Below are 20,228 nucleotides of genomic sequence, written 5' to 3' on the forward strand. Positions count from 1 at the left end.
TTATTTTTTAGAAAAATATTTTACACCGAAACAAACGGAATATAAAAAAATAACGAAAAGTGCAAAATATACACTAAAGGTGTAAGATAGAGTACCAAAATGACTCGAGAATGATAGGATGAAATAGAACAAAAAAAAAAAATTGGAGTTGAAAATGCAAAATGATGGCTTATTGCACGGAGCTTGATCGACCAAGAAAGGGACTGAGAACGTGTTTGATTCACCTAACCTTGCCCAAAACGGTTGAGTCTAGGCACCTGACTACCAACACCTCGCCTTTAGTACTAGAGGCAACATCATCGACTGTGAGTGTACACAAGATTCCCATTGCCCGAGTAGTTGGGCAAATCAACCATGGAAATCAAAGCCCTAGTATTCAGAATATAAATTATAGGTGGACCACACCCTCAGGAGTCAGGTCACCCAATCACACTCTACATGCAAGAATAACACCTTATTAGAATCCATGCCACCATATATTGATCAACGAGAGTATCTCCCATGAAAATGTCAGTTCTCAATACTGACATATTTTAATAATTTTTTTATTTTTTTATTTTTTTTGTTTTACACCTATAATTTTTCTTTGCCTGGTTTGGAAAAGTACAGTTAGATCCCTTCTCCCAGTTTTGTGGACAGTGAATTAAAGTTGGAGCCATCAATATTGCAGGGAAAAAGGAACAGTAAGAGGCAGTACCATTGATTCATTTTCATCTTCTGTGGGAAGCTCATAATTTTATTATTTTTTTGTAATATGGAAGGTCATAAATTAATCACACGTGAATGCCCCTCCCAAAAGAGCAGTGGCGGACCTAGGCTTTTAAAAATGGAGGGGCCATATTGAAAAGAAAAAAAATAAAAGGGGCAAAATTAAAAAAATTAAAAAATTAAGGGGTAAAATTTTAAATTTTTTTTTTTTTTTTTTGGAAAAAATTTTTTTTTAGGGGAAAATTTTGGGGCTTGGGGGGGCCAGGGCCCCCCCTAGCCTCCATGTAGGACCGCCCCTGCAAAAGAGAAAGAAAAAGACAAGGGATGTGCGAATCAGCAAAAACAATAAGAGGATATTTGGGGATGCGTAGCCGAAAGCATTTTTAGTAGTCTCGTTAAAATAGTTAAAAATTTAATAAAAACACACAAAAATTATTTCAACAATTTTATTATTGTTAAAATAATTTTAAATTCAAATTCTATTCAAGTTTTATTAATTTATGTCCTTTTGAATGACATAAATGTAATTTTTTAATCAAAAAAATTACATCTATGTCATTCCAGACGTACACCAAGAGATACTCTAACATTCCTCATTCAAAAATATAGAGAAACATTCAAAAAGATTAAATACAAAAAAAATAAAGAAATCTAAAAAAATATTATTTAATTGAATAGTAATAGTGAAAGTGAATTAAAAAGTAGCTCACAAGAATAGTAAAAATAAATTTATAATTATTTTAACTAGTAAAATTTGATAAGGCTACTATAAGAATGCTCTCATCTAGTCAAAATCTAAGGCATCGTTTGATTCGCAGAATAGGCCATTGGAATGGAATAGCTATTATTTAGTTTGGTAGGGGTATATTCCAAAATAGCTATTCCTATTCCTTGGGAGTAATGATGACATTTTTCAAGAAAAAAAACTCATTTTTTATTTTCTTTCAAATCTTTTTATATATATATATATAAAAAAAGCAAATCTAAACCCTAATGGGTGGTCGGCCAACCACTGTGGAGGGCCAGGGGTGGTCGCACCACCCCTGGAATGCCTCAGGGGGACTACTAAGGCGTTCCGGGGGTGGTGCGACCACCTCCGGAGTAAGTGGGGGTGGCACATGGCACCCCGGATGGGCCACCCCCAGGGTCCCCCCGGAGGCAGCTGCAGCCACCTCCGATTCAACGGTGGGTGGCCGGCCACCCACTAGTTTATTTCAATTTTTTTTTATTTTTTAGTTTTTTTTTTAATTTGATTTTTTTTAAAAAAAAAAATTAATAATAATATAATGTAGGGTTTTTTTTAGTAATTTTTTTTGAACTCCAATTAAAATGTGTGAGTTATTATCAAACAAAAGAATAGGAATAGTCATTCCATTCCACCATCTTTTATTTTCAGGAATATCTATTCCTTTTCCTAACGGAATAACCATTCCGCAAACCAAACGAGATTTAATTGTTTTCGCATTTGAGGGGACCGTTACATATGGAACCATGGGCTATTCTCATTCAAGTAGATATTGCATGCCTTTTGGTTTGTTTGTTTGTTTGTTTGGGTTTTTTTTTAAAATTTTTTTTATTTCCTTCATCTATCTTGACCTTATGCAGTTAAAAAAAAAAAAAAGGTGAGAAAATGGAAAAATCAATGGAAGAGGATATTGCCATATTTATCTTCAATTTCTTGAAACTTTTCTCCCCTGATATGATTTGGTGGTCCTAAAGGGCCTTTCAACAGCATTGATGCATCTATTTCATGGAGGAAGATTCCCAGTGCTTAATTTGTGAGACAATTCATATTGAATTTAATAGTATAAAATATTTTTGGACTGCCAACTGCCTATTAAGTCAAAAAAAAAACATGTCGTAAGTCTTATACGAAGACTTTAATAAAAACTGTCATAATAATTGTGGATTTGTGGATCTCAATTCTATTGGATCCGCTTCCTGTCCTAGTCAACGAGTGACTGTTTTATTTAGAAGAGTTGATAATAGTAAATAATGAAAAATTCATTGCAGAGACTTGTTAAATTGGAAATTCCATCATAAAACTGACATATTGACAGAAATATTGTTCTTTTTAAATATTATTAAGTTATAATTTATTTTAAAAGCCTTTTTTTCTTTTCTTTTAACAATAAGCTTAAAGCTCTTTGCATTAATAACCAACAGGCCTGAAGGCATATTACAGTGAGTAGAAATACCCACTAAGTCAAAAAATTTGACTTGGGTACTGCCTACAAATAAACAAATATTACAAGATCAGACATTTGAGCCATTCTCTACATTTAAGCACCATTCCTAAAGATGAGAAGGCTGATCCCAGCAAAACAAGCCCTAAAACAGATCAATAATATCTCAAAACTCATAGACAAACTTAAAGGAAATAAAAATAATACAAGGAGCACTACAACAAACAAATACACAACATAAATATTAAACAAGCCGTCGTTTGAAAATCCTCGCCGGTGCCCGCGCATGAATAACACACGCCGTACACAAACACCACACCAGTGACAGCCGACCGCTGGAAACCATCCCCAGCACCGGCCAAGACCAAAAAAAGAAACCCGTGACCCACATGCGCAAAAACAAAGAAGGTGAACATTGGCGAGTGCAGATATTTAGAGAAGGTCCCGAGAGTTTTCTAGAGAGAGCTTTTTCGAGGAGCTTGTTGGGGGGGGGGGGGGGGGGCGCTTCGCACCTTCTCCCTCCCGGGGGTGGTTCTCAGTTTAGTTTTTTCTTTCTTGTGTTGTTTGTTTTCGTAGGTTAGGAGTCCCCAAGCCATTAGGGGTGTGGGTGTTTTGTCCTCTCGGTTTTCCGGGGGTGGTTGCTAGTCCCTTGACAGAAGATTGCACGGGAGTTTGGTGTTGGGGAGTGGTTTCTTGGTGTGTCGCAGTCGAAGTGTCTGACTGCTTGTTCCTTGGTGTTTTATTTGGAGTCAGATCTGTTTACTTCGGGCGGGTTTCTCATGACACGCACCTCCCCACGGTGGTCGCCCGCCTCTTCCGGTTCAGCAGCCCCCAGCTTCGGCCGTGTTGCGCGTTCCTGCTCGGCGCGTGGCTAGCACGCGCCTGGGAGGTTTTCTTCTTGTTCCGGCGCGTGAGGGCTACTGCATGATTTCCAGGGTGTGGCGGGTGGTGTTCGGTGTTTTCGGGTGTCTCCGGCGGTCGTCTGGCGTAGAGAAGGTCCCTGGTGTTTGGCGCGTGTGATCCACGCGCCGGCGACAGTGACGGCGCCTTCGATGCTGACTTCTGTGTTGATGTTCTGTTGTTGGGTTGTGTTTTTATTTCAACAGTTTGCTCTGTTCTTATTTTAAACCTAGTCACTTATTTTGTCATAATGGCGGACCTACTCCCAGATCAAGTATTTAGACCTGATGTCAACGCAGTAGGCTTCATTCTAGTTGATTAGGTTTTTGGTTAGCAGCTGTTTGTTAGAATCTGAGGCTAGTTTGGCTCAGTTTGGGTATACACCTTATTGTGGTGATGTTTGTAAACCTTTATGGTTGTGTGTTATGTACCCTTTTTCTGATTAATGAAAGATTGCTCTTTCCTACAAAAAATAAGAAATAATAAACTAAATTATTCAATCAATATTTTTAAATTCTCTCTTAACAAATAGTAATAATATTTAATTGAAATGAGAAATTAATAACAAAAGTAATGTTTGAACTTAAGACTTTTATTTTGATACTATATTCAATTACTATTTATTTTAAAAGTTTAAATTGATAAAAAAATAATAAATTTAATTTATTATTTTTACCAAAATTTCTCTCAAATTTTTTCAAATGAACCTAGGACATCTTCGTTTCTTTTTTATTTTTTCTTTTTCTTGATGAGTTAAACCTAGAACATGCATCTGCCCCTTTGAAAGAAAATAAAATAGAAGCTAAGGAATATAAATCATTGCTTTCTTTTTAGAGAGGTCATCAAGAATCAACAACAAGAGACTCCAAAAATAAAATAGAGAAAAGTAGCAACACAAATCGATCTCTCGAGTCTCAAACCGATTGAAGAACAACCAGACATGCTATTATTACGAATTACAAAAGCACCAGATATATCTGACACTATCAACCAGAAACAGAGAAAGAATTGAAAAAGAAATCCCAATGTTTAAATGTTACTTGTGATTTATCAAATACCGGACGGAATAAAATTATTAGGGTTTCAGAGAGTCTAGATTTTTTTATATTTAAAAAAAATTTAAAATTAATTATGTTTACTTTTTATTAATTACTCAGGCATATAAATAAGATTGAAAACTACTAAATGACTTCTACACCATAGTACATGTTACAAATAATCAAAAGACTCTGACTTAGATAGATAATTATAATTATCTTTGTTTAATTAAACAACGATTACTCTAAGCTAAATTAATATAAATTATGTCAATGTCTTTTACATGTAGTAAATTTTACGTTCATAATTAAAACCCATGAAATCCTAAAAAAAAAAAAAAAAAAAAATTAGTTAGACAAAATAATATGAATAAAGTTGGAGGGGTTAAAACTATGGATGGAAACCATCCACCTCCAAACGTATTAACTAAAGAAATAAATCCAATAGATCAAAGAAAATGAGGAATTGAAGAAACCTTTTCAAACTTAGAAATCAGAAAATTATACAAAACAACAGACAGGAGTTGGTACCGTCGTACCCACAACCTAGCTAACCCTAGATATACAACACAGAAAGTCAAAGTAGGCAGCCATAATAATGATACTTTATGAGAAACAAGATGGTGATGGTGGTTTTGTACGACATGGGCTAAGCCATGAATGAACGAATGACATGAAACTGTCCACATGCATTAACATATTGCATGCATCGCCAATTAATTCAATAACTGATAAAAATGGCCTTTCAACAGCACTGATAAAAATCTCTCTGTCTCTCTCTTTATGGAGAATTAAAGCTGAGTGAATGTATCTCACGTGGACTAGTCAACAATGTGAACTATTTCAACTACAAGAGTTGATAATAGCAAATTAATAACGAAAAGCTTCCTGGTAAATATTAATTTGGTTGAAAATGCTATCATGCATGTGCTCCTCCTTTGATCATTTTGTTCTTGCAATATGGGTCTTCTATAAATTAATAATTTTTCGTTGCCCAAACCAGCTTTGGGCCGGTGGATGGCGGGCGACGCTTAGCCGTGGGTCGCATTGGATTAGGCTGAATTTGGGTCACTGTGGGCTTTTTATTAGGCCTTGAAGGCTTGAAAACCCAATCGATGGCTCAGGTTGAACCAAATGGGGTGGGTCGTTGATTGGATCGATTTGGATTGCTGGCTCGAAAGGCCTAAAACCCGATGGTCTAGGTCGAACTCCATGGATCAAGTCATTGACTAGGCTGGTCAAATAGACTTGAAACTTAGTGGATCGGGTCGATAGATTGGGTCAACCGAATCCATGGAATGTACATAAGCAAGTGAGAAAGACGCGCATAGAAGGCATGCATGTTAGCTTGTAGGGACGGAGGGAAGGGGTCAACCGAATCCATGGAATGCACCTCTTCCCTTAAGGTGCCTTTTGGGAATGAGTAAGGCTCAATGGACGATATCATGGTATCAGAGCAGGTACCTTTGACAATGATGGGCCTTTCCCTCCCGTTGTTGAACACGTGTTTGGCCAAAGATGCCACACGTGAGGGGGCGTGTTAAGAGTCCCACATTGCCAAGGTATGCTTGGGTTGTGGGCTTTATAAGCCTTGAGCAAACCTCTTCCCTTAAGGTGCATTTTGGGAATGAGTAAGGCTCAATGGACGTTATCAGACACAAGTCAACCGAACTGGGAACGTAAAAGCAGTTTTCAGTGGTTCTTTTGCCAAAAAGAGATGCGGTGGCAGCGCGTGGAGGAGTGTGTGGCAGCTATTGGTGTCAGGTCGTCCACAGATCAATAGATTTGTACTTTTGCAAATCTGATTCTGGTTTTCGATTTTTAAAATCCGGTTCGAAGAAGGTTGGGAAGACACTACAACGCAAGCAGAGGAGCTTGGCGACGTGTGGAAGACTTGCAGAATGTTCAGACAGCGCGTGGAGGCTTGAAACAAAATATATTAAGTGAAAGAGACAGCGAAAGTAAAGAGAAATAAATAGAGAAGAGAAGAATTAAGACAGTATTTATGTTAGTGAAGTCTATTGAATTGCATTACAGTGAGTGATATTTATAAAAGAATTAAGGAGTAGCGAGAAAGAAAGAAAGAAAAATGAAAAAAAAAAAAAAAAAAAAAAAAACTAAATCATATAGATAATATGAAAATTATTCTACCATATATCTTTATGGCTAAAACCTCACCAAGTTTTGAAATTTCTCAACCATGTGACTTGAGAAGTGAGAAGGGGTAACTGAGGGGAGGGCCACCATCCCCTGACAGGCTGACACCAAAGAGAGGAGTGCCGGTGGTATATTTTCTTTTGGCTCTAAAAATGAATGCAGCTGCAACTTGGAAGAAACTTACAAGACTTTTTTCTTCTTTTTTTTTTTTTTTCAATAATATCACAAGGGTTACAGGTAAAAAAAAAAACAATTAAAATGAAATAGGCTCCTTAACAACAAAAATCCAACCAAAAAAGCCATACAAATATGAAAACAAACAGTAAACAATAGATAAAAAGAATCAGACCTCTCTAAAGGTGCATGCACAAAGTGTTAAATAAAGGCAAAAAGACTCCGTGGTAGCCTCAAGACAGGCAAATGGTCTCGAGATTAGATTATGTTGTCTTAGGTTTCAAAACATGATTGAAATGATGAATTTAATAATATTGCACAAATATTTGTTTACATTACCCCTTAGTGGATTTTGATTGTACTCTTTCAAAACTTATTGGTGTGTTTGGTCACTATATACATAATAGAAAGTGCTTTATTTTCAATTTTTTTTTTTTTTAAAAAAAAGTAGTTTTCAAATAATTATTGTGTCACTACCTTATGATATGGTGATACATTTTTTTAAATAATAAAACTCATTTATAATATAATTGAGATAATTTAAAAGTCAATTTTTTTTTTTTAAAAAAAATTATTAAGTGTATCGCTTCCTATCATAATCTTTTGCTTTGAAAGAAAGTGACATAATGCACCAAACAGTAACGCATTATATACTTAAGACTAAATTTTGTGTCGGCATCAATGTTGTTCACACAAATGGAGCGGCTTATTTAATGATCATGTCAAATCATATCCCACAAAGTATTGTCTCAAAGCTAGCTTGCAAGTAGTACTTTTCTCGAAGGGGACTGATTGAACTTCATCATGGATGATGATCATGTTGAGTAATAATGGACCTCATGCATGCAGTGGCGAGGCAGGCATGCATGCATGAAGGAACACATGCATTTGAGATTAAGGTATATAGGATTTGAAACCCTAGCTATTAGCTAATCTGAGTTCAAACTTCAAAAGCAGTTATAACCCGATCGAGCTCAAGTAGGCCGGCCAGACCCCGCCAGTTATGGCAAAACTTAGATCGAAAGCTTAGGCCTTGTTTTCCCGGTGCTTGGTAGCAAAAAAATCTGAGAGGAAAATGACTTTTACGAATAGTAAAATTCAAAATATATTGGTAGGGTCCATGCATGGTACAAACACATCCCAATCTGAAAATGGTGTGAAAAACTTTCTTAAGTGAACGTATCTCTTAGAATATGTAAAGGGGGTGAATCACACACACACACATATATATATATAGTTTTTTATTAGCATATATGTTTTACATGCTTTTTAAATAAAATTAGTAGAAAAACATGCATTTTTTATATATTCAAGTGACACAGTCACACATGTCATGCATTTTTAGAGACTAAATTGAAGGTATTCCTCCAACTTAATTTGTAGGAAATTTCTATTTAATAAAATTAAGGGTTAAATACATTTTTGGTTCCTAAGTTTTAAAAACTTTATTTTTTTAGTACTTGAGTTTCAATTCGCATCACAAATGGTACCTCAGTTTTGGGAAAAAACCAAATTAATATCTCAGTCAAGTTTTCTGTCCAAAAACTAACGGCTTGCCAGGTGTCAACCCCTGAGGGTTGGACACGTGTTTTAGTATTAAAAAATAAAAAATCTTTAAAAATTAATTAAAATATTAAAAACTTTAAAAAAAAAATTGAAAAAAGAAAAGAAAAGAAAAAGAAGAGGCACCCTCTTGACCGGTTCGGGGTTGGGAGTGGTTCGGCTACCCCATGGCAAGAGAAAAAATAAAAAATAAAATAAAAAAATTAGTCAAGGGTTTTGGCCCATGAGAGTGGTTCGGCTACCCTGGGCCAAAACCCATCAAAAAAAATTTGAGGGTATGCCCATGCGGTGGTTCGGGGCCAAAACCCTTGACCAATTTTTTTTTTTTTTTTTTTGCCATGCTCTTCTTTTTCTTTTTCTTTTTTCATTTTTTTTTAATACTAAAACATGTGTCAATCCTCAGGGGTTGATATCTGACGGGCCGTTAGTTTTTTGACGGAAAACTTGACTGAGGTACTAATTTGATCTTTTTCCAAAACGGAGGTATCATCTATAATGCGAATTAAAACTCAGGTATTAAAAAATAAAGTTTTCAAAACTCATGAACCAAAAACAGAATTAACCCTAAAATTAACTGGCTTACAAGTGTTATTACTAAATGGTTTTTTGGGTTGAAACTAATGCAATGTGTTATTGAAAGTTTATAAGCATTTTTCTAATTACCTTTCTCTTAATTTCCTCCACTTTATGAAATATCATTACATAGATTTGAAAATTAAAGCTTTCACTCAAACACATATATATCCTTTTTGCATGTGCTACACGTACAATATATGTTGACTGGCCGTCCCTGTAGCTAGGAGACCTTTGAACAGCTTCCAGCATAGAATCCAAAGGTCCAAACAAGCTAGAAATTGAATGGCTAGGAAGATTCTCTTCAGTTCAGAATTTGCAGTACTGGATGTGTTGTGGATTGCATCAATGTGTCAGATGATCTGTCTCCATCCATGTGACCCACTGCTTGCCCTTTTAACAGGTCTCTTAGCGTTTGGTCAAGCGCCTCTGCGTGGTGGAAAATCTTCCTCATTAGCGAGTTGCCGGATTTCTAGACCGCATGCTCGATCAATGATGCCATTGGACAACAACTTGGAGGACATGTGATCGGTGTTAAAGGATAAAATGATCAGCACCTCAACACTAGCCTAAAAATCAGCAAAGGAGCTCCACATTTCCTGCTGACCAGCCTTCTTACAGCAACAGCTACTCGTCAGACCAGCAGCCTGCAGTCTCCGTTCTCCTGGATTCCTGCTCCATGTCTTTCGGATTTGCTCCTCAAACCCAGCACAAGCCTTTTTCCTCTTTTGTATCATCTTTAGTTTATTTAGTTTTCTGTTATTATAACCTTGTAGTGACATTCCTACACTAGTGTCCGTGTAACCTCTATAAATAATAAATTACATCTAGTTTTTGTAAGTTAACCAAACTAGTTATTCTCCTAAATCTTTCAATCAGATTGATGGTCATGATCATCGGAGGCATGGCCGAGAGGGTGGCGACCGAGCTGCGAGAGAGGGAAGCGGTGGGGGGTAGAGATATAGGGTTCGCATGGCGGTGGTTGAGAATTGGTGGTTGTGGGACGTTTTATGGTTATTTTGAGAGAGTTGTGATCCTCAAGACACAGTAAACCATATTGTAAAAAATAATCAATTGAAGAACAAAATTGTCGGTTACATAACATAAAGAGAGAGGAATTCAAGTAAGACTCTAAATTATCTAAGATTATCTAAGTGGCCGACTAGGACTACAACTCTATTAAGAATCTGATTCAGCCTTGGACTTGGAGATCTAGCTAATTATTGACTAGGAGATATATAGAAATATACTCATAATCAGACTCAAACACTACCGACTTTCGGATGCATTATCAAGGATTACATCATTATTGTGATGCCTCTGAAAAATTAGAAATATGATACGTTGTTAACTTTTGTACAACTTTAACAATTTTTTTATAAAAAAAAATTAACCAATGGATATGTAAGACTCACATGTAGGCCAGAAAATAGATCTAATGGTTCGTTTGACAAAAAAAAAATAAATAAATAAATTATAAGAGTTGTACAAGAGTCATATTAACAATCATTTCTCAAAAAATTATGAGAATCATAAACAATCTGATAGAGTTTCGGTAGATTTGTAAATTCCGCATTATAGTTTTGTTTTATTTCTTAGAGGGCGTGTGTGAGGGAGAGGGGGCAGAAAATATTTTACGAAAACGAAAAGAGTAAAACATTTTAGTCCAATTGACTTCGATTTTTTAAGTTGATTGAAAATATTTTCAGTTTGCTCAAAAGTTTTAGCTATTCCATCAAAAAGTGAGAAAAGAAATATTTTTGGGAAAAAAAGTTTTACACCAAACCGAAACAAACGAGAACCCAAGTTCACTAGGGCTACTGGCTAGTGCTGGATCGATGGAATATAACCAAAAGCTAGCATGCATGGGCCAATTACCCGAAACCCATGGTGAAACTTTGACCATTAATTTCAAGCCTCACACCACCTTGTTTGCAGTTTAGTAATTACATAGGACGACTAACCAAAACATTCTTGCTTTCCCAATAATGAAAAATGAGCATATATACTACTAACCCTAGTCATATTTGTTGAAAAGTTTGACACAAAATTCTTAAACATTATATATATATATATATATGGTATATGGTATAACGAGTATCCTACAAGAAGGATACATATATGCTAGTTGGATCACAGAAAACAATGATCAAAGATCAACCGGTGGTTGAATATTTACCTTTGGTGGAGGAACTATCTCCTAGGGTTTTAAGAACCAAACCCTTACTATGGACTCTACCATAGCGGTCGAGTTTATAGCTTTGGCTCTTTGTAGCAAAGAAGCATAATGGTTAAAGAATTTATTATTGAAAATTCTTATTTGATTTAAACTTATGCCTCGTGTTTCTTTACATTGCGACAGTCAAACAATATTGTCCTGAGCTTATAACTATATTTATAATGGCAAATTAAGACATATTGGTTTAAGGCATAATTACCTAAGGTAATTACTCATTGATTGAGTAATTATAATTGATTTTGTGAGATTTGTTCAAAATTTAAGAAATCCATTAATTAAAGGACTAGCTTGCAAGGGATTTGATGTGGAAAACATCAAAGGGGATGAGATTAAAGCATTTATAGAATGATCAACAGTAGTGAAAACTCAACTCAACTCAACTCAACACTTAGAAATATCAAGATATTGAGTTCAATGAGCTAAAGTACACTATATGTTATAATTGCAAGCACTATAAATTATATTAATTTTTAAAATCATTTAACATTCCAAGGTTAAGGTGCTTGAAAGATGTAATGTTACATTAGAGGTTGTGCATTATGCACTTAATAGGCTCATAACATATTTATGTTGAAGTGTAATAGTTAGGGGGCGCTTTAAAAAGCCAACCTCTATGAGTATTGGAGGTTGTGTTCTTCTATAAGACTAAGGTTTCGTCTCTAAAGCACACTTGAAACGGGAATATAGACGCATTGACAATCTAGGTATCAACTTATAGAACTAGCTAGTTTTTAATTTTGAAAATGTTGGGGGATGGTTAAAAAGTTTACAAAATAAATATAATTATGTATGTATGTCTATGTTTTTGGTTTAGGAAAATTTATAATGGAAATGCATTAATAAACAGTTAATCTCTATTAATTTATTGATGGCTGAATAAACAGTTATTTCTGTTAATTTCCAAAAATAAAAGTATGTTAATAAACAGACATTAAAATTGCTAAATTGATGCTATATATAGCCCACTTCAGATCAATTTTAAACATACTGAAATTTTATATTTTTCTGTTTCTCTCAAAATCCTTATGCAATTTTAAAATTCGTGTGTCTCTTCTTGCTAGTATAGAAACTCTAAGGATGTCCTATTTTGGTTTCGTTTTGTGTAAAACACGATCAAAATTTAAAGGTGTTTTGTAAAAGTGTTTGTTATAACTCAGTACACACTAATTTATCAGAATTGGCGGAGACAAATAACTTGTTTTGTGTTTGTTTTTGTTTTTTTTTTTTTTTTTTTGAGATTTATGTATTAACAGTATGCTGATACCATATAAATGATTGCACACCAAGTATTTGTAAAAATGTTTCTCTCATTCTTTGAGCAGAAAGACTGTCTTCCTGACTCTTCCATTTATATTATTGCGATAATGATTACAAACTGAAGATAAGATTTATAGTAAGATGATCTAAACATAAGTTTACAAGCTATTCCTTATCTGTTTGGTTTTGAATTGGTTTGATCTTTGTCAAGATTAGCCTTATCCCGAGAGTTTTTATTTTCTGGTTCACACCATCATCTGATTCAATAAACAAAAGGGAGCCCAATCTTTGATGAACATTCTCAACTAAATCTTTCAATGCGTCAGTGAAGTTCAATAAACAAATCCCACTTCCAAAACAAATGAAGTTTACTTGGTGCTACCTTGTTCCTGCTTCCTGGAGAAGGTCGATTGCATATCTCAAACTGGGTCTAAATTCTAATGCTCTAAATTTTTTGAACCTCCTCAATACGAATTGCAAGCTAAGTGTACATGTTAAGCGTGTACAAGAACATATTGTAAGAGATGCCGAGCAAAAACTTACTGTTAGACTGATCTCCCCTCCTCTTATGTATCTGCAGAACATATTCTATAGTGAATTACATCTGATTATTCTATTGAAGCCAGCGAGTCATATGGCTGGGATATGCTTTTCAAAAAGCTGGAAAAATAAAGATAAAAGAACATGAGGCAGAGGAGAGACCTTTTAGGCATAAGGAACGAGCATGTAGAAGTAGACAATTATATAAGCTGTGAGGGAGAACAGAGCAAACACGTGCTGCCAGAAGAGGACTGTGGATGCCTCATTCACTGCATAGCCCCTCAAGCTTGCGATTGAACCTAACAAGATGGCGCTTGGTGTTGTATATTGCAGCAAAAGCACGAACCGGTACATTTGATCCCCAGGGACCAAAAAATTCAACTTGTCGGCCATTACGATGACCCCAATTCCAAGCAGAGGAAGTATTAAGAGCCTTGCTACAATGATGCCAATGGTGGTTCGGACGCCTAAATTAGATTCATGGGGACCCTCAGCAAGCATTCCTCCAAGAACAAGCATGGCTGAAGGCACCATTGCATCGGCCATAAAATCTAAACTGTCCGTGATGAAAGAAACTACAGAATCATCATTAAAAACAAAAGATTTTATCGCAGGAACAATTCCTATAAAAATAGCTATTGCCGAGGCAGTTATTGGTGGCTGAAGAATGTGACGGTATGGAGTTTTCTCAGCAAGAATTCTGATTTTTCTCACCATCCTGGGCTCTGCCAAACAAGAAGTTCGCGAATCAAGATCCGGAACAGTAGTTCTTGAGATGCCGGAGATGCTGTGGAAAAGCCTTGCAATAAAGGGTGTCTTGCAAGATTCTGTTTCCTTCTCTTTGAGCCCTGGCCATTCAGCTTCGATAAGAAGCGGCGCACTGAGATCATCACTGGGTGTTTCCTCACTCTCAACCTCGATCTCAGAAGGTATTTCCTCAATCTCAGCTGAGTCAGCTCCTTCTTCATCAAAAATGGCATGCTGCTCCAATGGCGGCTCCATCATATGGTAAACAAGAGTACATCCAAGAATAACCGCAACCCACTGGGAAAAGGATACATACGCCACACCAGTCGCTGAACATTCGTCGCCAAATGGGTTATTCGTGCTGTCGCAAACTGCCGAAACAATTGCAAGGGGGAGATTGCCTGTGTTTCCAAATGCGGTCATGATGATGGTGAAGCGAAAGTATTCGGGTGGCGGGCGGCAGATCACGGCCACCAACAAACCCAATACGCAACCAATAGCAGTGATTAGAACAACATTTACTGGGATGAACCACCATTGAATGATATTCTCGAGACTAATGCATTGACCAAGGTTGGTGAAGATCAAGCAGGGCAAGAACAGAGCAAAAACAAGCCTGCTGAGGATCTTGAAAGTCTCTATCGGGACAACTTGGGTTTTCTGGTGGGCAAAAAGTAGGCCAATGAGAACCATACAGAGTAGTTTCAATTGAGGCAGAATTGCGTGTAGAGCATTTTCAGCTTCAGATTTCATGGTTCCATGAAATGAAGCGCGGAAGAACTCCATTCCTTATGCTTGATCCGACCGAATCCCGGGAGGCTCCTCTAAATTCGAAAAACCAAACAATTGAAATTCAGATCCCTTAACAGGTTTGGTTCACGAATGGCCGTATGAAGAGAATCAGAGTTTTGACAGTCGAGTTTCGGGAAATCTGTCGATTGGAAAAGTCTGGAAGTGAAGTGATTAATCAATTTTTTTATTTTTATTTTTAAATTATTGAGTATATTATTCAACAATCCTTGAGTTGTGAACCAAAGATCTGTCTTAAAATATTACTCTTAGCTGATGAGTTTTAGAGAATCCTAACGAGAGTTAGTTGCCATGGACATCGAATATTTGAATGTCAGCTGTAAGACTGACGACGGGTATGTCACGTGTATGGCTTGATTTCATGTCAAAGTCACGTGGGCCCTCTTTGTTTTACTAGAATGCGCTTGGACTTTCGGCTTTTGTGGTCTCAAGTCACCGTGGGCCTAGAGTTTTGTTTTTTTTGGAAAAAAAAAAAAAATTGCACATTTTTCTCATATTTAACGGTCAACTTGCAATATTTTTTCAAACTAAAGATTATATTAATGTCTTCTCATACAACCAAAAATTTATTATGCACTTCAAATGAGAAAAATACCCTTAATAAAAATTAAAAAAAATTTAAAACTAAAAATTATTAAAAAAAAAAAAAAAAAAAAAGAGTGAAAGAGGGGCGGCCGCCCAAATTATTGCTTATGCATTTGTGGCGACCATAACCACCCCTAGAGTCCTAGACATTTGGTCAAACGTCATTGTTTTATTTATTTTTTAAGAAGAAAAAGCAATCAACAGGGCCCGCAAGAGTTGATAGGTGAAAGTTACCCAAGTCAACAATGAGAAATTAGGCCTAGAGTTTTGTTTTTAGAAAAATTACACATTTTTTTCTCAAATTTAACACTCAATTTACAATGTTTTTTCAAACTAAAGATTGTATTAGCATCTCTTCAAACTACAAAAATTTGCTATGTACTTCAAATGATAAAATTACCCTTAATAATTTTTTTTTTTTTAAAACAAATAACTAATAACTAAAACAGAAAAACAAAAAAAGGCCGAGAGAGGGTTGGCCGCCCAAATCATCCCCTATACATTTGGTGGCCGCTGAAACCACCTCTAAACATTCGGTCAAGTGTTCTTATTTTATCTATTTATTTATTTTTAAGAATAAAAGCAGTAAAATTACTAGGCCCACAAGAATTTATGGGTGAAAAGGCACCCACGTCAAGAATGAGTAATTCAAGTTTGTTCACAAGGGTATTTTTTTGGCCTATTATGGCTCAAGAATGAGTAACTCTACATGTGGTGTTGCATTGTTCACCACTATATCCTTTATTTTATTGTTTTCTATGGATAAAAAAGTGAGAAAGACGGAAAGTCGTCTCTGCGTCTCTCTCTATCTCACATTCTCACGCATTCGCCACCCCCCCTCTACCCCACCCACCCTGCCCTTTTTCTTCTTCCCTCTTCTTTCTCTTATTTTCTCCCCTGCCTTTTCTTCTTATTTTTCGTTCTTTTCTCCCTTGCCTTTTCTTCTTCTTTTCCGACCAGAGACGGAAATGCGGTGGAGATGCGTTGGGTCGACAGTTCAACGTTGATGGCGGCTTTGAGAGCGAGGAGGGTGAGGCCGTCGGGGGTGAGAGAGGAAGAGAATGGAGGATGAGGTGGCGTCGGGGACTGTAATGCCCCGACTTTTATATAAGTCACAAAGCAAAAATATCATAATTACACATAGGGCTACTACATTTACATACACCGGCAGCGGAAGAAAACATGTATAATTTTTTTTTTTTTTTTTTTAAAAAGGATCACATCTCATTCTTCATCACATAATACCAGAGCTTCTATTTGAAATAACATATTATAAATAGAACATAATATTATTACAACAACATGAAACTACTATTGTCTTGAGCTAAAATCAAAGATGCCACAAAGGTATTTACACACACAATTTTAAATATTGACTCAGCATGAGTCAGTCCTTCAAAAGGTGAGAGGCCTCCTGCTAGGGGTGGGCGCGGGCCGGATTGGGCCGGATTTGCATATTTTCCACAACCTGCCCTGCAGTGAATGGGTTTGAAACTCAAGATCCGCAACCCGCATAGTGAATGGTCAACCCGCTGGGCCTTGGGTAGTGCGGATCGGGACAGATTCATGCGGGTTCAGGTTTTTTTTTTTTTAATTTTTTTCTGGGCCCAAAACTAGAAAAATAATTCACAATCTTGTTAACTCAATTTAAAATTTGAAAATTCCAATTGAATCAACCTCACCAGCAAACAATAACAAGAAGAAAGAACCAGAATTACCAACAAACTTAACTGTAAAGAACTTTTTTATTCTTTTATGTGATTGTAGATTGAATGGGTATGTGTATGTGAGAATGTAGAGATGAAAGTGTATATAAGAATGTAATAAGAATAGAGATGAAATGTATAGTGCAGAATTGAATGAAATCAAAGGTACACAATTTGGGCAATTCGTGACTCTTATAATTTTTTTGGAGAAAATTTGATGAAATCAAAGGCACACCCCTAGTCATGATTCTTATAATTTTTTTGGGGAAAATTTGATGGTATGAGTATAAAGGGATTGTGGGGCGGGGCGGGTGTGCGGGTGAGAAAAAATTTAATACCGCAACCCGCCCCATAAATCACGGGTTGGCATATTTAGGGCCCGCACTTTTTTAGAAATGTCTTATATCCATTATTGACGGGGCGGGTTGGTGCGGGGCGGGGCTGGTTCGCGGGTGCGGGTGAGTTTTGCACACCCCTACCTCTTGCAAGCCTCATGAGCAAAATCCTAGACAAACATAAGAGTCATCATTTATCTCCTCCTCAGCCGTATCTGTAAAATTACCACAATTTTACAGGAGGAATGTGTGAGTCCACCACTCAGCAAGTATAAAATATTGTGACCATACATGTGTGATGTGAGCCCATTTTTTTCCTTTGAAAATCTCTATCTTAAATTTACTAAACAGTAATCTTTGTAAGGATTTCACAAAAGTGTTTACTTTCTAAAATTTCATAACTGTTTTGTAAATTAAGCCTAGAGTTTTGCTAATATACACTTAATAAATACTCAAAATGTTTTTCTTTGCATTTAATACCTATCAAACTCATATCTCATACCATGGAATATTAAAATAATTTATATAAAGTTAATGAAAAACGATAAATAAAAACATAAAACAATATATATCATATCACATGCTTAATTCACTTAATAATTAATGCATTAACAAGTTTATTTATCATATTTTACACATTTAAACATTTATTTTTCAATTCATCTTTTCATCTGTCAAGTGTACATCTCACTTGATCGCTGGAGTCTGTTAAGTGTATATCCCCACTTAACCGCTGTGTTGCTACCAATTTATCCCTCTTATATCTTCGAGGTGCTAAGTGTATATCTCTACTTAACCGCTGGGTTGCTACCAATTTATCTCTCTTATAGCTTTGAAGTGCTAAGTGTATAACCCTACTTAACCGCTAGGTTTCCATCTTTTACAGACTTTTCACATATCATATATAATCATATCTCGTTTCCTTTAAAAATTCACTTTCTTTAAACACATGAAATATACCATATCAACATAATTTATTATAATCATATTCTAAAATATACAGGCTCATAATCACACTAAAAATATTGTACAATTTATGCAATAAAACATCAAGTGTAGGGTCAGTAAGTTTTATACTTACCGCTTTGACTTAATCTCCTGAAATGATCCATAGTGTATTTACTACGTACTCTTCCTTGTTGAAGGAATCACTACACCTTCCCGTTCCTTTCTCTTACTTTCCTTTATTTGTGTGCGCAATGGACGAAAGAAAAGAAAAGAAAGACTTTTGTTTTGTATCTTGAAAAAAAACACTCAAAAAACTAAACAAATGATAGCCAATACAGGAATATATATCGATGTACTCTTATAGCCAAAGGCTTAGAAACTATTGAATGATTTTGTTGGGATTTGTTTCTCTCACGATTTGTTTTCTTTGGTTTATTTGGTTGCTAAGCATTTAATGTAGCCTACCTCTTATTTCTCACCTTGTCTGTAGGCTTTTGGTTGGGATTTACTTTTCTCACGATTGGTCTTCTTTGGTTGCCAAACATTAATGTAGCCTACCTTTTATTTCTCATATTGTCTAAAAGTAGCATGTGTATTTTGATTTTATCTAAATGTTGACGAAGGAGATGCATGTTACAAACAAAATGTGGAGATGAATTAAATGAAGAGAGGTGCATGCTTTATCTTTCATTTTTTTCTACTGACAAAAAATTTCTTTATAATAAATGCAAGGCACGCCGTCTTCTTTGTTAAAGCTTTCCTGCTAACATTTTTATTTATTTTTTATACATGAAGTAAAAGTTTATGTAGCTTTGAAAGCTACACATTAAAGCTAAAAGATAGCTTTGAAAGTAAACTTATAATAGAGCTTCTTGGATATAGTTATAAATGCTACGAAAGTCTCTTACCCATGAATGTTTTTTTTTTAATTTTTTAATTTATTATTTATTTATCAAAATATGTCACTTCTCTTCCATGGAGAGAGCTACAAAGTCAAGACCTCCATTTCATTAGAAACCCTTGGACTTGGATTGGGAATCAAAGGTGTACGAATGGGGGAGCATCGCAACACAAGGGCGGGTGAGGGCTTGAGCAGCGACGAACTTGGATTTGTGGGCAAGAAGTAGGCCAATGAGAATCATACCGAGTAGTTTCAATTGAGGCAGAATTGCGTGTAGAACATTTTCAGCTTCAGATTTCATGGTTCCATGAAATGAAGCGCGGAAGAACTCCATTCCTTTATGCTTGATCCGAATCCCGGGAGGCTCCTCTAATTAAATTCGAAAAACCAAACAATTGAAATTCAGATCCCTTAACAGGTTTGGTTCACGAATGGCCGTATGAAGAGAATCAGAGTTTTGACAGTTGAGTTTCGGGAAATCTGTCGATTGGAAAAGTCTGGAAGTGAAGTGATTAATCAATTTTTTTATTTTTATTTTTAAATTATTGAGTATATTATTCAACAATCCTTGAGTTGTAAACCAAAGATCTGTCTTAAAATATTACTCTTAGCTGATGAGTTTTAGAGAATCCTAACGAGAGTTGGTTGCCCTGGACATTGAATATTTGAATGTCAGCTGTAAGACTGACGGCGGGTATGTCACGTGTGTGGCTTGATTTCATGTCAACGTCACGTGGGCCCTCTTTGTTTTACTAGAATGCGCTTGGACTTTCGGCTTTTGTGGTCTCAAGTCACCGTGGGCCTAGAGTTTTGTTTTTTTTGGAAAAAAAAAAATTGCACATTTTTCTCATATTTAACGGTC

At 35.9% G+C, this 20,228-nt stretch overlaps 1 protein-coding gene across 2 annotated transcripts; it reads right to left on the reverse strand.

The window, feature by feature from the left end:
• Positions 1-12,826: 12,826 nt before the first annotated feature.
• LOC133859861 (protein PIN-LIKES 2-like) lies at positions 12,827-20,011 on the reverse strand. Of its 2 annotated transcripts, XM_062295416.1 has the most exons (3): positions 19,730-20,011; positions 13,497-14,899; positions 12,827-13,368 (listed from the first exon to the last, which is right to left on the reverse strand). In XM_062295416.1, the coding sequence occupies exon 2, from the start codon at positions 14,865-14,867 to the stop codon at positions 13,500-13,502; it is 1,368 nt and encodes a 455-aa protein (XP_062151400.1). In that variant the 5' UTR covers positions 14,868-14,899; positions 19,730-20,011; the 3' UTR covers positions 12,827-13,368; positions 13,497-13,499. The 2 variants fall into 2 exon arrangements, with proteins under 2 accessions (XP_062151400.1, XP_062151399.1); XM_062295415.1 differs by lacking the exon at positions 19,730-20,011 and having other exon boundaries at positions 13,497-15,064.
• Between the last annotated feature and the right edge of the window lie 217 nt (positions 20,012-20,228).

Source organism: Alnus glutinosa, chromosome 2 (genome assembly GCF_958979055.1).
Source record: "Alnus glutinosa chromosome 2, dhAlnGlut1.1, whole genome shotgun sequence".
In the NCBI taxonomy this organism is placed as follows: domain Eukaryota; kingdom Viridiplantae; phylum Streptophyta; class Magnoliopsida; order Fagales; family Betulaceae; genus Alnus; species Alnus glutinosa.